Here is a 16,843-nt window from a genome sequence, read left to right as displayed (position 1 = left end):
TTAATACGGGGACCCAACATTGGTAAATCATAAATTGAGATGGGCCTGGTCTAGTACCATGTAATTAGGTCTTGGACCTAACTCACACCCTAAGAGCTAGCTTTTGGGTTGGGTTAGGTCCAAGATTAATTTCTTTACAATTTCCCTCAAAGTTGAAAGTTAAAAGACCAAAATAGCCATCAAAAGTACGCTGGTATTGCCCTTGTGCATGCATTATAACAAATACCGTTTTGTGTAAATATGTAAATCTACATTGTAAGAATCACATGGATAAGTTCAATTTGAACTTTTGAGTTACATTGTCAAAAAAATGTAAAAATTACTTACACAAGTCATTATATATCATAAATCTTACATGCCTTTTTGTATCTCCAAAACTGAAATTGTAATGAATATAAAAAATAAATAATTTCATCGTTCAAGAAAGTCATTACATACCAACTTAAATTGCTAATAACTTATTTCCTTTAATATGGGATGAAATGATCAGCTTATATAATTGGATTTTAAATCACTACCTTTATAAGCATTACCTTTAAAGTTTACTTTCATCTAAGTTTGCTTCATCTCACAATAGGTATTTAGACAATGAAGGAAAGAGCACTAGATGGTAATATCCTAATATCCTGGATAAACAACGAAGAAATGTCATTAAAGTAGTTGTTTTAACAGGTTTATTCTGTGTTAATTCCTATTAGTATTACCATCAAATGTTGCAGTTTGTTCATCAAGGGTATGATCTAGTGGTTCAATAAAGAGGGTTGAGCACTATGAGATCTTAGGTTCAATTCCCAACAGAGACAAACACTAGGTGATTTCTTCCCATCTGTTCTAGCCTAGGTGGGCAGAGTTACCTGGTACCTGTTGCTAGTGAGAAGTAGATGTATCCCGTGAAATTAATCGAGGTGCATGCAAGCGGCACCACGATCACCAAAAGAGATGTTGCGGTTGGCTGGCAAGTACCTTCCACCCTTAACAAAATTCAGGGTTTGAGCTTTGAGAATAGAGTTATTGGTAGGAAATGCTTTACTATCAACGTGGGACTTTCATGTGCAAATTTAAATTAGTCGGATCTCAAACCAGGCACCAGACATCAAATAAGAACAATAAAGATCCTACGAACATTTACTATTCTTTATGGTAGTGTCAGTTCATTAAGAAGCACCCGCTATGATATATTTTTCCTTTAGTAATTATACATACGTTTATAATGGTAGTGAAATCCTTTGCCGTGGAATTTTCTTATCCCTCATAAATGAAAAATAAGAACAAATGACGATAAATTGTATGCACAAATACAATGGAAATATCCTCATGAGCTGCTTTTTTATGGACTCCTTATATGGACTTGGACAACCTCACTCGTGAGCTGGTTTTTAGGGTTGAGTTCGGCACAAGATTCATTTCTTTATATAAACCATTCCTCGTCCCTCCCTGCTTTCTCTTAACTAAAGCCTCATCATTCTTCAACAACTTTAGGGTTCCAAATTGGACTTTAAGCCTGTTGAATTAATTCCATCAATGGCATCACCTGATCACCTCGACAATGTAACTTCTTTTTACCTTTTCAATTTCTAGGCTTTTCTTGTCTAATGGTAATTATTGTCTTTCATGTATATTGTGATGTGGGAGAGGCACGGGGCTAGCCTCCTCTACTTATTCGTAATCGTATTTACGAATCACACAATTTCTTTGTTATTTAGTGTGTATTACTGTTTGTTGCTCTATTTTCTTGTACCGTTTTTGCTCTCTAATTTCCTTATAATTGTGCTTCGAATTTCACTTTTCTTTTGAGCTGAGAGTCTATTGGAAACAACCTTTTTATCCCATAAAAGTAGGGTAAGGTCGGGTACATCTTACACTCCCCATACACTACGAGTGGTTTAGGTCTTTTGTCTCCTGCTTCTACGTGCACATGTACCTATCTTATTGTATATAGTTGGCTTCCTATGTACGTATATACATGCATTTCTTTAGATGCATTACTAATTAATTGATTTAGATAGTTGTTTTTTTTCCTCAACCCCTTAAAATAGAGGCTTGGTAAAGAGATGAGTAATCTATGTTACTTACTACAAAGATTTGATCCAACATACTTCAAAATATATAAAGTCTAAAAATGGACACAAGGTAAGAATTCTTACATCTTCCACTATTAATTAAACTTTAGTCCTTGCCATTTTAGCTTAAGCTATTAAAACTATCCATTCACTTCTTTTCACGCAAATAAACTTTAGTATGTTAAAAGACTGGAACAAGTCAAATGGATAAGATGCTTATACTACAGAACTGAGCAAGTTTATTTCATTCCTCGCTAGAGGTGATAGCCTTATAAGAAACAGCATCTTAAGTTAATGAGCACTTTTAGGATCCACCCTTACGCATACACTCATTTAATTGATGTCAAAAAAAATCTTTTCAAGCCAAATGTACAACTGCAATCCTTAAGGCATGAGATACCAAAGAATATCCTTTATGAATACAACTTATATCATGCTCAACAACCTTTGGATGTCAACAGATTATCTCCTGTCCATCTACTCCGAAGGGAACAACATGCTTACGCTTATTAAGTTTAGAAAAAACTTTTAGGGTGAAAATGCTACAATACCCTCCAACATCTACAAATGTGCGCTCTCCCTATTATCTTATCTGAAAAATCACAAACAGGACCATAATAAAGTCATTTTTTTGTCTTGATGGCAACAAAAGGGTTTCATGCGCTTTATCTATTTCCCTTAGTCTCTTACAATCGCGCTTCCACCCCCCACCCCCCTCCCCTTCCCAGAGAAAGAGAGATGGAATTCTCTTCGGTATCATAATGGATTTAACATAGAGTAGCTCAGAGCACTGGTTATTGAAAGACCATGCTAAGATATTAACTAGTCACAATGCATAAGAACTTAGTTAATCCAACCTTCGTTTTCATCCTCAAAATCAAAGTCCAATGTATTCCTCATAGATCAGAAGAATTTGGTAACAGTACTGCCGGGAAAATAATCCAATGACCCAATAGTTATACCATCAATCTGAAAGAGTGGAAAAAAAAAGAATCATTACCAAATTCCAATAAAACGACAACTTCATTTGAACAGGTCAAATGCACATAAGTCGCAGAAGAATCTACTTCAGTGAGATTTTGGAGAGTTGTGAAAGCATAGAATGAAGTGCAACCCCTCCATGCTCAAAGAGAAATAAGATGGATGTAACTTAATCATGAAAATCATAAATTTCAATCTGGAAATACTTCTCTTCTCCCATATAACTCAACAGTATGCTTATATTTGCACAATCATCCACCATCACAGATAAGCAACAAACTTCAACAAGAGAAATGAAAGTTGGAAGCTAAAATGAGTTACTCCTTACCAAATCCAGAGCTGTTTTGAAAAACTTGGACGCCCTGTGCTTTTTAGGCTCATCAGCAAACACCTAATTTTTTTTTTGGAACTGGTAACATTTGTATTAGAGCAGTACTTGGGTAGTACTGAAGAAAATCATATTTACAAACAAACAAAAGGGAGTATGATCTTCCCCAGAGCTAAACCTACTCTAGATGGATCCTAAAACATCTAGAATTGACTCAGTCTCATTAGAATAGACATTTGTACACCAAAAACAGAACAACAAAATACATTTAAGTTTGAACTCCTGTAAGTTGTTGCTCCTATTCTCAAAACATCTATCATTTCTCTCTCTCCATGAAGTCCACCAAATACAGGCCGGAATCATCCTCCATCTGCTTCTGTCTCTAGCTCCGAAACCAGCCTCATCCCAACTGAACAAAGTATCATCAATCTTGCTAGGCATAGTCCAAGAAATGCTGAGATTTAGAAAAATCTGCCACAACTGGTTAGTCAGATCAATATTGTGCATCGAAGTGGATAAAATTTGAATAAAATCTAAACAATGATGAAGTTTTTCTTACCACATGAGCTGTAGTTTCCTTCTTCTCCCAAAGCTTCCTAATAACAGCTAGAGCAAGCTGGATATTTGCATCATTGAAGTCGTCGGATGATCCCTTCACAGAAAAAAAAACTTAAAGAATACCAAGTAGCTGATTGACGTGTTACATCATAAGCCAATGAAATGCCATTGTAGTAATTGGATGTACGCAGTGGTACACAAGGTTCATGAGAAATTATAAGAAGAATTGCACTCTTAAAATGTTAAAAGAGTTACCATAATACCTTATAAGAAGACAAGTTGCAGGGTAAGGGCCTGAAAATGCAAGCAGATGAAGGGTTAAGTAAAAAGTTGTCATTAACGAACAAACAACATAGACTAATTACGAAATGATGATGACGAAAAGCAAACCATAGAAATGGTTATATTATCAAACTTCATGAACATAATCGCAATTCAAAGGCAAAGAATTGCTAAATGCTAACACCGGCTTGAAAATCCCTTGATATGCTTTTGCTTACAACAGGATCCAAACTTGAAATTTGGGGAAAGGAGCTTAATTTAACATGAACCCAAAAATAGATTAGGACATACATAATGAGTTCCTATTAAGGATAAGGAAACCAGTCCATAAGAGCAAAAGTGTAACAGAGTACTATTTTCAGAGAAGTTGCACAGTGAGTACCGCTATCTTTTCCAATGTAAAGTACCCACAATACACCTTTTCAACATCATGCTGTGTACATCATACTTTATTGTCCTCCTAATATAATTCTGGTTGATAAAACAACAACAACAAACCTAGTGTAATCCCATGGGGGGGGGGGGGGGGGGCACCACTATCTTTAGTACGTCAATTACTAACAACAAAATTCAGCATACAACTCTTGAAAAACTAATGATAGTAAAGTACAAGTTTCAATGTTATCCAATATCATTAATTTGGTATTAATATAACAAAAGTACATCATCTACTCATACTTGAACTAGACGCGTTTTCATAATACGTAACAGGGGAATCACACCCCATTAATCAATAGCTAAAAATGAATGTGTACGGCGGCACCTGTTTCTGGTAGACCCTCGACGAAAGAATAAAAAGAGTCCGTAGCAACAAGCAAAAACAACAGCGAGATAATAAGGTAACCGAGGCTAAAGGAAAACAACATGTAGTAATGGAAATCAACAAATAATGAAAAAAACAAGAAAAATACTAATATACCGAATTCTGGATGATTAAATATGATACACATATATTAAAGTAAACGTAACCAATACTGAGTTCATTTAACACCATCCGCCTCCTTGTATAGGTGTGAAGGGGACATGCAGCACAAATGAAAGAATTCAACTTTTTGTTCCTTTCTCCTATTTTAGTCGGAGTGTCGAGTGATTTTGTTGTAAAGAGAACTACACCCCAAAAGCTAGTTGTTTAGGTGGGAGCGCCCAAGGCTATATAAACCCCACATCAATTACCTATACAACCGATGTGGGACTTTTTGCAATAGGATCATAAAAAACAAGCACTCTCCGCAGCCATGGTTGGCTCAGATACCATTGATATAACCTTGGGAGAACCACACCCCAAAATCTGGTTGTTAAGGTGAGAGAGTCCAAGGTTATATAAGCCCCCCGTCAATTACCCATATAATCTATATGGGACTTTTTGCAATAAGATCATAAAATACCACCACGCTCCACTACCATGGGTATAACCTTAGGAGACCACACCCCAAAAAGCTACATATAAGGTGGGAGAGCCTAAGGTTATATAAAGCATCAGTTCCCTATATAACCAATGTGGGACTTTTTGCAATAGGATCATACTAATATTTTGATAGGCAACAAGTTCAACTTAGAAAACAAGCTTTTTTCGCAAGGATTACTACTTTAACAGGCCAAAAAAAAAAAAAACGTAGCAATGAAAATTGAAAGCAAATAGAAAGGAGTATGAAATAGTGAAACCTAAAACGTATATTTACATCTTGAAGGACATAACAACAGAATTGGCGGAATCAACAACCGACTACATCATAGGATTTAGGCTAGCCTTGAAAATGGACATCGCCGGAGAAGGAAGGGGAGACGGGTGGCTATGCGGTGGCGACAAGGCAGCGCGTACGGCGGCCATTGATACAAATGACTGGCTTTTTTTTTTTTTTTTTGGGATGAAGGAGAAATACATTGGAGGGAGGACTAATAACAGAGTCCCTTTTCTTGGGAAGAATTAAAATATTACTAAAAATGGACTTGCAAATGGTACACTGCATCCTTGTTTCATTTTACTTTTATATCTATTTTATTTTTTTTGGGTAGAATACTTTTATATCTACACTAAAAATAGATTTTTGAATTGAGTTTTATTATGTGTTCCTCATATTATTTTTAGAATGACACGTCAGTTTCTTACCGCTTAGTGCGCTGACAGAGAAATAAATGATTAATTTCACAGCTGCCGGCTATGGGAATACTTTGGGAAACCAAAAAAAATTATCTAATTTAGAGTTCCAAAGTATTATTTATAAGGTGAGTTTAGTAAAATATATTTTTAGTTAAAAGTTTTAAAAGAGTGTGTCAAGTTAAAATGGATCAAATAGTATGACAGATAATGTACTTTTGCCGTCCAACAATATTTATCCATGTTGATAAAAATAGATGTCTATCAATATTTGTGACTATCTAAATTGATTCGTTTATGCCGATAAGCCCCAATTGCATCATAGGAATTCGAAAAAAAGGGTTCTTTCGTATACTTATAGTAACTATTGTCACTTCTTTTTTTATTTTGATAGTTTAAGTCAATTCCTTAAACGGACATTCAACTTTTAGAAGCATCCACTACAGTAACTTTTGAATTTTTTTAAACAAAATATTATCACCAAACTTATAAAAATATCTTATTAGAGTAACTTTTAAATTTTTTTGATCAATATGATCATTGAACTATTGAATTATAATTCAAAAGTTACTTTAGCGGGATACTTCTACAAATTGAACGACAATTTCAAGAATTGACTTATACTTGTCTAGCTTGAAAAATCAATGGATAATTTGTCCATTTGTGCCCGTTTTACTCTTTGATATTAAATACTATTCATTATCTAATGTATTTTTCAAAGCATTAAATTTAAAGGGTGATATAATAAAATTATCTTTATTATTTACTGTTATTTAAGTTGTATCAGATCAACAGTGGACAACTATTGTTTGTACTGCACTAGATAACTGAGCACCTCCCGGACAGATACACACCGGACCTTAAGTGGAAAAACTGTTAATTTGACAAAAAAAAGGCCAAACACATCGACGGACACCACAATTTGGCATGATCTTTCATTTTGACACCATAAGTGGACGGTGTTCATTTTAAACACCTATAGTAGCCATAAACCATGTCACTTTGAAATAACCTTTTAATCTTACGTTTAATAACAAACTTTTATAGTCGCAAAAATGTCATGTACGTATTATATTACTACAAGTTTCAAAAGTTTTATTTTCATTCATAAACTTCATGGTCGTATCACATAAAATGAAACGGACGGAGTATGTATTATTTGGAGAAATGATAAAAGTTCTTGAACTGAAAATAGAATAGCATTAGAAAACATTGAGATTCTAACTAGCTAGGGGAGGCTTTTCTTATCCAGAAAAATTTTAAACAAAAATGATAGAAGATCACCAATAATCTTTACAAGAGCATGAACCTTGTACAAAATGGTGGAACCTGGTCCTATCTCTAATAATTAGTTTCCTATTGTAAAGTTTTGATATTAACTTTGCTACATGGTGGCAATCTGTACATATTCTAAGGTTTTTCACTATCCTAATAGTAGATCCAGGTTGGGTATTGATTAGAGCAAATGCAATCGCCAACTTCTCACTGTGTCGATGAAGGGAGTTCTCTTTCTCCTCTTCTCCTATGTCGAGAGAAACCTCTGATGTATCAGGAACGTAGCCTGCAAACTTTAATTCTTCAATCAACTCGAACAACTTCGAATATATGCTTTTAGATTGAGGATGAGACTTATCCCCTGCAACGAATTCATGAACAATTCCATGCATCTCTATCAGACTACAACCTGGCGTCTTCTTGATTCCATGATCTGTCATTATTCTTCTCGTTTCGTGCAAGTTTTCCCATTTTTTGCAAGCTGCATATATATTACACAAGAGAACATAGACGGCCCCATTTCCAGGCTCTAGCTGAAGAAGTTGCTGAGCTGCAATTTCAGCCGTTTGAACATCCTTGTGAACTCTGCAAGCACCAAGAAGAGCTCCCCAAACAATTGAATTTGGTTTCACTGGCATGTTCTTTATAACCTCATAAGCTTCCTCCAAGCGCCCTGCTCGACCAAGAAGATCAACCATACAGCCATAATGTATAACATTAGGTTGAATGCCATGCTGAGAGGTCATGCTATCAAAAAAGTTTTTTCCTTCGTCTACCATACCCATATGAGTACAAGCACTAAGCACACCAATGTAAGTCACATCATCAGGTGTTTCTGAAGCTCTCAGCATCTCAAAAAACATATCTAGAGCTTCTCTTTCATGCCCATTAGTTGCAAGACCGATAATCATGGCCGTCCACGTGAATTTATCCCTACAAGGCATTGTAGAAAACATCATCAATGCCTTCTCCACATTCCCACACTTAAAGTACATGTCTATGACAGCATTAGCCAAATGTATGTCAACCTTAATCTTGTGATTGTCAATGTAAGCCTTAATCCACTCTCCAAGTTCGAGAGCCCCAAGATGTGCACAGGTGGTAAGGATACTAACCATAGTGAACTCATCTGGTCGTATCTTTGCTGCTTGCATTTCGCGGAAGAGCATTAACACATCTTTAAATCGGTTTTCTTTGACATATCCATCAATCATTGCTGTCCAAGAAATGTTATCCCTCTCTGACATCTGATCAAAATATTTCCGAGCCACGTCAACTTGTCCAACATTAACGAAACCTTTAACAATGGTGGTCCATGATATAACATCTTTATGCTTCATGCTCTGAAATAGGCCAAGTGCAACATCCATCTTTCGAGAACCCGCATACAGGTCTACTAAAGCATTGTCCAACACCAAATTAGACTGTACCTTACCGTCCTTAACATATTGATGAACTCGATAGCCAGTATCTAAATCCTTAAGCTGCGAGAGAGCTGATATAACCGAGACAAGAGTCACCAAAGTAGGCTGCAATTTCCTCTCCTCCATCGCATAAAAAAGTCTTCTTGACTCTCCGAATCGCTTGCTCCTGTTGTACCCAGAAATCATAACATTCCAAATAAGTACATCACTTTTACCACTCAAATCAAAAACCCCACGAGCCATATCAACTTGTCCACACAAACAATACACATGAATCAAACCATGCCGAACAAACTCATTTAACTCAAACCCGAATTTACATATATGAGCATGCATTTCTCTCCCCAATTTCGACGACACTTCACGAGTAAAGCCCTTGAGCAAGAAGGGAAACGTATAACTATCCGGACGTACATTGTTCTTTAACATCTCTCTGTAAAATGACACTCCACTTTGAGGACTATTCTCCCTTGAATAACCCCTGATCATCGTATTCCAAACGAAGACTCCTCGTTCAGGCATTATATCAAATACAGAACGAGCATATCTCATCTCACCTGATTCATTACCAGAACAAAAAGCTATGATCTTGGTGCAGAGTTTGGGGTCAAAAATAAGGCCATTTTGGACTATTACTGAGTGAATTTGCTTAAGTTGGTTCATGGATTTGCAACTTTCTATGAGACTGTGTAGATGAGCAAGGTGGAAAAGTTGGCTTGGATTTGGACATAGTGAAGCTTTTAAGAAAGGGAAAGTAACAGTAGCTTTATGTTTGAACATGGAAAGGTCTAACGAATTTCAAGTGGCTAACGACATTTTTATATGTAACGACAGTAATGTCGTTCCTAAATCAGTTAGTCCAAGATTGTTACTAGCTGGACATTTTCACTTGTTGCTTTTAACTTATACTCCAGATGATTATACAACTGGTCACTCAATAATAATATGACTGAAGATAATTGGTGTTTGTTTAGTACAAAGAAAATTATCTTTTAGAGAATATGTGGAAACTTGGGAATGTCAATAGCTTTCATGCAAACGTACTTTTATCGAAAGGCAACGCAAGAGACATTGGTGAAAAAAGAGTCAATTTTCTTTTTTAATGAAGTTTGGTTAAAGAATATGAATATAATTGACCTATACGCCTTTGTGTGCACAAAACTGTTGCTATAAAGGGGAGATCAAAAGAAAATTAAGAAGCAACTACACCAAAAAAAATCTTTACTAAGAAATCTAAAACTCCATTTTAACTGTTGCTGCTTCGATTCCATATGGGTTCTCCCAAGATTCATATTGAAGCCAATCCTTAGCACAACTGAGAGCCTCAATAGCTACTGGTCTCAATGAACTCCGGTGTTTATTCAAATCTCGCGGTGCAGTGTCAAACACAGAATCTGGAGCGACAGTGCAGACTGGGATGGATAAAATATCAGATGCCATTTTGGAGAGTGTAGGGTACTGGCATCTGTTTATTCTCCACCAACCCAAAACATCAAAATCCTGTGAGCGAGGCATGAGAGGTTCTTCAAGATACTGATCTATTTCCGTTTTCATCTGCTGATTGTTCATAATGTCATGGAGATAGACATCAAAATCTGCAAATGTATCACCATTAGAAAGTAAACTATCTTCCTGACAGAATTCTGATTTTATTACAAAATTGTCATTTTCATCCACAAAATTAGCCGGAGCCGGAGGAAGTGACTGCACGATGTAATCACAAAAAACTTCGTGCACTCCCTCATCGACAATCTTGATCCAATTTCCAGCTGCTTCTTCACCGTAGATCTTAATAAAACTGAACTCGACTAACTTCATCTTGAACCTAGGATCCATAACAACAGCAGCTGCTAAGACCAGGTTGCAATCATTCCAGTATTTGTCAAACTTCTCCTGCAATGGTTTCGTCAAATTTCTTACGAAATGATCCTCACTACAGGCTGCCTGCATCAGGTCAAGCTGAATTTTCCACACTTCATGAAATAACACATCGGCTGTTGAGTATGTGGGGGAAGTTAAGATGTTGGCTGCATCAAAGAAAAGCTTCAGGTATCCACAGAGGATGTCAACCTGTTTCCACTCATCCATTGTAGGTGTCAACTTATAATCAGGATCAGAAGTATCCAAGCAAGAAAATACTTCTTTCAGCTCAGAAGCGATCAGCAGCATTTGATATGTGGTATCCCATTTTGTTTGGTCATCCACAATGAGCTCTTTTATACTGGGAACTTGAAGTTGTTTCTTGAGCTCAAGAAACTTTTCTTCATGGGCATCTGCAGTTTTCACGAACTTAACACTTTGGCGGACTTTCTCAACGACTGGTCTAATGGAATCTAATGCAGCCTGTGCGAGATGGCTCAGAACACGAGCACAACAACTACCAATTATTAGCTGACCATTGAGAATATGTACTCCCTTGATCGACAGTAGATGTCTCAGGTTTTTTCTAACATTGACATTGGCAATGGATTGATCAAGAGTGAGCGTGAATAGCTTCGTCTCTAAACACCAATCTGTCAAACATGCGGCAACAGCATGATTGAAGGCAACCTCTGAATCAAGAAAAGGTACCATGATAACATTGAGAAGTCGGCACTGCAATTTCCAATCACAATCAACAAAGTATCCTGTTAGGAAGACATAGCCTATGTTTTGATCTGAAGTTCTCAAATCGAGTGTCAGGTGAACACGTCCAGGAATTGCACCAATAATGTTCAAAAGGTTTTGCTTTTCTCTGACATAAATGTTAAAAATGTGCTCTTGGATGGTATCGACACTCATTGAACTAAACAAAGGCTGAAGATTTCGCACAAACTTATTAAATCCAGAGTGTTCCACCATATCAAGTGGATAGTCATGCTGAATTATCATCTTTGCAATATCATAACAGCAACGGGCTTGATCAAATGGGATACTTGTTGGTCCTGGAGTAGCTCTATACCGCTTTCTTGATTTAGCAGTAGAACTAGCAGAACCATTAGTTCGCGTAGCAGAGTTAAATGGGGTTAATTGAGTCTTATCCTGGTTGGTCCGATTCACTGGGCAAATACCCAAGGCAATATGCCGCTTGAGGTGGCTGGTGCCTGCTAACTTTGAACCAGTAATATAGGCAAATGACTTCTTGCACTGCTTACAACAGGCCCTGGTACAATCCGCATCAATTGTTTCGATTGTGAAATGTTCCCAAACTATGGACTTCTTGCGCCTACGCTTATTCGGTAGTGCCTCTGAATCAACTATCTCATTATGACTAGTTAGGACATCCATAGTAATACCCTGCCAGCAAAGCAAAACAAACAAAAGATCTATGAAGATACTTTATCATCAGTTAAAATAAGTTCATCATTCAATGACATCCATGTATTGTCATAGATACCCAAATTAGTTGCAATTTTTCATTGAACTGTACATCTAGTTTATATAGAAAAACGTGTTAGATGCCTTCTCTTTCAGTTTCTGCTGTACATTATTCTACCAGTTATACGAGGATAATATAGAAGTAAGGTAAAAAGTTCAAAATGTTTCGGGCCATACAAATGTGTTAGAATACATGAACAAATGAAGCAACACTTCAATATAAGCAAGTCTTTCTCAGGCATAAACAACACAACAGTATTAAATTCAATAAAATAAATGAACCAACACAGCAAGGATGCAATATGTCTTAAGGGCTTAGATAAGTTTTTCTCAGGCATAAACAATACAACAGTATTAAATTCAATAAAATAAATGAACCAACACAGCAAGGATGCAATATGTCTTAAGGGCTTAGATAAGTTTTTCTCAGGCATAAGCAATGAACATTAATGAAAATGGATGGATGAAACATGGTGATTAGAAATTTATCCAACAATGATTTATTACTAATATAATAAGCTAGTTAATTACCAGGCAGATTCAACAAGGTGCCATAAAATAGAGATGATTAAAAGTAAGGCTGAGCCAGCATTGTCTATAACAGGATCTACAGGCTCTTTTCCAATAGAATTGTATTTAGAAATTCTCAAAACTACACCCCCTACATGGACGCTGTGGCCATTGACTTATTTCCAATGAGCTTCATCCTACTCCCTAACCCATCAAAAAAGTTTTCCAAGTACATGAGAAAAATTAATCTAAATCCCTAAGAAGAGTTAAAATCCTACTACAATATGTTTGGAAAACAAAAGAGATATTGGAACATTCTTCTGGCTACAAACTTTCTTAATTCCAATCCAAGAACTCGCAGTCACACGAAAAGACGCCATTTTTTTTAAAAAGGGAACTAGAACATATCAAGAAAGCACATTTCTTTTTTCCCCTATGGCTTAGTGGAGTAACCATTCCCAATTCACACCATGGTTTTTCAGGATCACAGAACACGCTTCCCGGGGAAAAAGTTAACAGGAAATTCAGAAACAAAACAAAACGTGAACTCCAAAACAATTAGAACGTAGAGATAAAAACAAATTCGAATGAATGAATAAATAAAGACAGGAAAATTTTGTAACTTTCAAATGAAATACACATAAAGAAAGCATACTTCTTTTTCCCCAGCCTAATTCATTCTAGTTCGCTAGTTGATATACACTCTTCTATTCTCGAATACTTATTCCCCTATTTACATTGTGTTTATTCAGGATCATACAACAATTAAAAAGATTAACAAGGAATTCAAAAGTACATACAAAAAGTAAACTCCAAAACAATCCGAATGTAGAGAAAAATTAAATTCGAATGAATACATAAGTAAAGATTAGAAAAGCTTGTAACTTTCAAATGATACACATTAAAAAACAGATAAACAACAGATATATAAACAAACAGGTGCAATTAATTCGACAACAACAACAACAATAAATACAAAAAAGTGAACTCCAAAACGATCGAAATGTAGACAAAGCACATATTCGAATGAATGAATAAATAAAGACAGGAGCAGGTATCTCATGGAATTAGTCGAGGTACACTGGCGCCCCACACACAACAGTTATCAACAAATAAAAGAAAAAAAGCTTGCAACTTTCAAATGATATACACATTAAAATCGGATAAACAACAGATACATAAACAAGAGCAACTAATTCAACAACAACAAAAATAAATACAAAAAGTAAACTCCAAAACAATCGGAATGCAGAGAAAAACTGTACCCCATACACAACAGTTATCAAATAAAAGAAAAAAAGCTTGTTACTTTCAAATGATTTACATAATACGTATAAAAATGGGATAAACAACAGATACATAAACAAGAGCAACTAATTCAACAACAACAACAATAAGCACAAAAAGTAAACTCCCAAACGATCGGAATGCATAGAAAAACGATCAGAATGTAGAAAAAAATATATTCTAATGAATAAATAAATAAAAGGCAAAGGCACGTATCCGTGTAATTAGTCGAGCTGCTCATAAAGTAGCCCACACAGAACCGCTATTACAAAAAAAAAAAAAAAAAACTTATACATAAACAAGAGCAACAAATTCAACAACAAAAAAGACTTACTTTATGAACAACTTGGAAAAGGAACGGTGAATCGAAAACCAGAGTATGTACGAAGCAGGGGTTTAGGGTTTATCGTTTTTATGATTTATTTATTTTTATTAAATCGTAAATTCAAGAAAATTTTGTGGAGGGAGAAGATGAAGATGGGCTTGGAAAGCTCTGAGGTTCAAAGCTCAAAACCCTAATGGACTTTGCGGCCTGTGAACAGTGAATGGGTTGTTGGACCTTTTTGAGGGTTTAGGGTCCATTATATATAGGCTCCCCTTTTTTTCATGTATTACGCCGCCCCTGACGTAGACCCTCTAGGTTTCAACCAATCAGAATCCTTTATTTGTTGGGTTCCACTATTTTTTTTTTCTTTTACGGGGTGCTTTATAATATACTAGTATTGTTTATCTTGACAAAGAGTCCTTCTGTGTGTATGCTATTTAAAGAAAATGTGTAAGTGCAATTACTTTTTTCACTATTGTTTTTGAACAAAAATTGGAGAGAAAAAAAAATTGACCAAATAATTTAGGACTGACCATGCGTGTAATCTTAGTCCATCTTTATTTACATTTATTAGTTTAGGTGTCGGTTACTCGCGCGTACCTCACTATAATAAATTTAAACGCTACACTAAATACGATATTTATTTAAATAATAAGAGAATTTATTTAATTAGATATATAGTAGTTGTAAATATCAAAAATACAAATAAGATAGGTGTAAAATATATTGACAACCCCTTAAATTACGGTTGGTGTTTTAGAAAGAAAAAATAATCATAATATTTTATATGACTCAAAATTTTGATCATTAATTATCTATATCATCATAATCATCATTCATCTTCAAGATACAAAATTGAAAAGAAAAAAAAAACTACGAAATCAATGCATCTAAATAAATTAAATATTACAAAAATATATTTCTTTGACGTATTTGTTGGGTTCATAGTCGATGAAAGAAGTGTGAATGAAAAATTGGAGAGTAAAAGGGTGGAGGGAAGGAGACACTAAAATGGAAAGTGTACTCCCAAATTGGCAAGTTTACACTTTCTCCCATATTGGTGGAAGAAGAGAACTTGAGAGTGTATATTAATGAATACTTACTCCACATGGCAAGTGAGCCAAGAAATAATAGATGTCTCACGCCGTCGTTGTCGTCGCTCGCTCGGCTCCGGCTTCGTTGTCAAATGATCAATCGATGAGATCTATATTTTTGGACAAATTTTATTTGACAGAAATAAAATAAATAAATTCAATCCGAAAAGTGTTGTGAAACTCCATTTAAATATACATGCATGCAATAATAACGGATGCAATATTCGAAGTGAACTGGTGTCACTGTTTCAACAAATCGTTGCACTATCTTGCGAACTGATGCACTGCTTCTGTGTTTCTGTTTCTGAACTAGTGCAGATTTTCGAAATAATGTTTCCTGAACTAATACGTTGGTTCGAACAGATGCAACTCTTTAATGAAGTGATGCATTGTTTCGAACTAGTGCACTGTTTTAGCAAAATACTGCACTGTTTTGGGTAAGCAGACATGCATTTTCAGAAACATCACACCTCTAAGATGGACCATTGTCTATTTTCAGAAGAGGCATCTCTTGGTTATAAAAACCTGATTTTATCCAGAGGTTTTGTAATAGAAAAAATTTCAAATTACAAACTTCTTCTTGTCTTAACAAAAACTCTGTGTATGATCATTCAAATCGTTGAGTGCATTCGAAGAATCTGCCTATTTGAGGTACCGTTATAATCGGATTGAAGGCCATTTTATCCTGGGAGGAAGATTCCATAACCTCGGGTACAGTGAGGGGAATTATTCCTTAAGTAAAGTCCGTGAATTCGGACGACTTGGCCTTAAACATTTTTGTTTCATCTTTATTTTTCTGAAAAAATAAATACACCTCTTGAAAATGTCATTTTAATCTTGTGTTGAGGGTATTTGATATTTCATTGTGTTCTTATTTATACTTGAACTCCAGTTGAAATTGTTGTTTTGCTATATAGATTTCTGTGTATCTGAATATATTGTGAAAAATAACAGTATCTTGGCGACCAAAAAAGAAGAAAATTCAAATCAAATAATAAAAAATCATTTAAGAACAAAAATAAATATATCATGTTCCATATTAGATATTATTGTATTTTTCTAAAAGAATTCTCAATTTGTAGAAGTTCAAAACTTTTTTCTTCAATAAAGAAATTATATAAATATGATTGATTTTTACCTTTTTCATTAATTATTTATCAATAATAGAATATTTTAAATTCCAAATAAACTAAACTAATATTTTAAATTCCAAATAAACTAAACTAACACAAATAAGAGTGATTTTTTTTAACCCTTTTAAATTTTT

At 35.2% G+C, this 16,843-nt stretch overlaps 2 protein-coding genes across 2 annotated transcripts; both read right to left on the bottom strand.

Annotated features, from left to right (window-relative positions):
* Positions 1-7,579: 7,579 nt before the first annotated feature.
* On the bottom strand, positions 7,580-9,783 carry LOC107861970 (putative pentatricopeptide repeat-containing protein At3g15930). Its single transcript, XM_016707392.2, has one exon. The coding sequence runs from the start codon at positions 9,781-9,783 to the stop codon at positions 7,585-7,587; it is 2,199 nt and encodes a 732-aa protein (XP_016562878.2). The 3' UTR covers positions 7,580-7,584.
* Positions 9,784-10,074: 291 nt separating this feature from the next.
* On the bottom strand, positions 10,075-14,854 carry LOC107861971 (zinc finger BED domain-containing protein DAYSLEEPER). Its single transcript, XM_016707393.2, has 2 exons — positions 14,492-14,854; positions 10,075-12,279 (listed from the first exon to the last, which is right to left on the bottom strand). Exon 2 carries the CDS (start codon positions 12,268-12,270, stop codon positions 10,237-10,239), a length of 2,034 nt encoding a protein of 677 aa, XP_016562879.2. The 5' UTR covers positions 12,271-12,279; positions 14,492-14,854; the 3' UTR covers positions 10,075-10,236.
* Positions 14,855-16,843: the final 1,989 nt, after the last annotated feature.

Source organism: Capsicum annuum, chromosome 3 (genome assembly GCF_002878395.1).
Source record: "Capsicum annuum cultivar UCD-10X-F1 chromosome 3, UCD10Xv1.1, whole genome shotgun sequence".
NCBI lineage: Eukaryota > Viridiplantae > Streptophyta > Magnoliopsida > Solanales > Solanaceae > Capsicum > Capsicum annuum.
The sequence above is the reverse complement of the archived record's forward strand: the minus strand, read 5'-3'. Positions and strand labels throughout refer to the sequence as shown.

Bases quoted from the DNA above. Each gene is read 5' to 3' on its own strand.
- LOC107861970 (XM_016707392.2), bottom strand. From the start codon at position 9,783: ATGTTCAAACATAAAGCTACTGTTACTTTCCCTTTCTTAAAAGCTTCA.
- LOC107861971 (XM_016707393.2), bottom strand. From the start codon at position 12,270: ATGGATGTCCTAACTAGTCATAATGAGATAGTTGATTCAGAGGCACTA.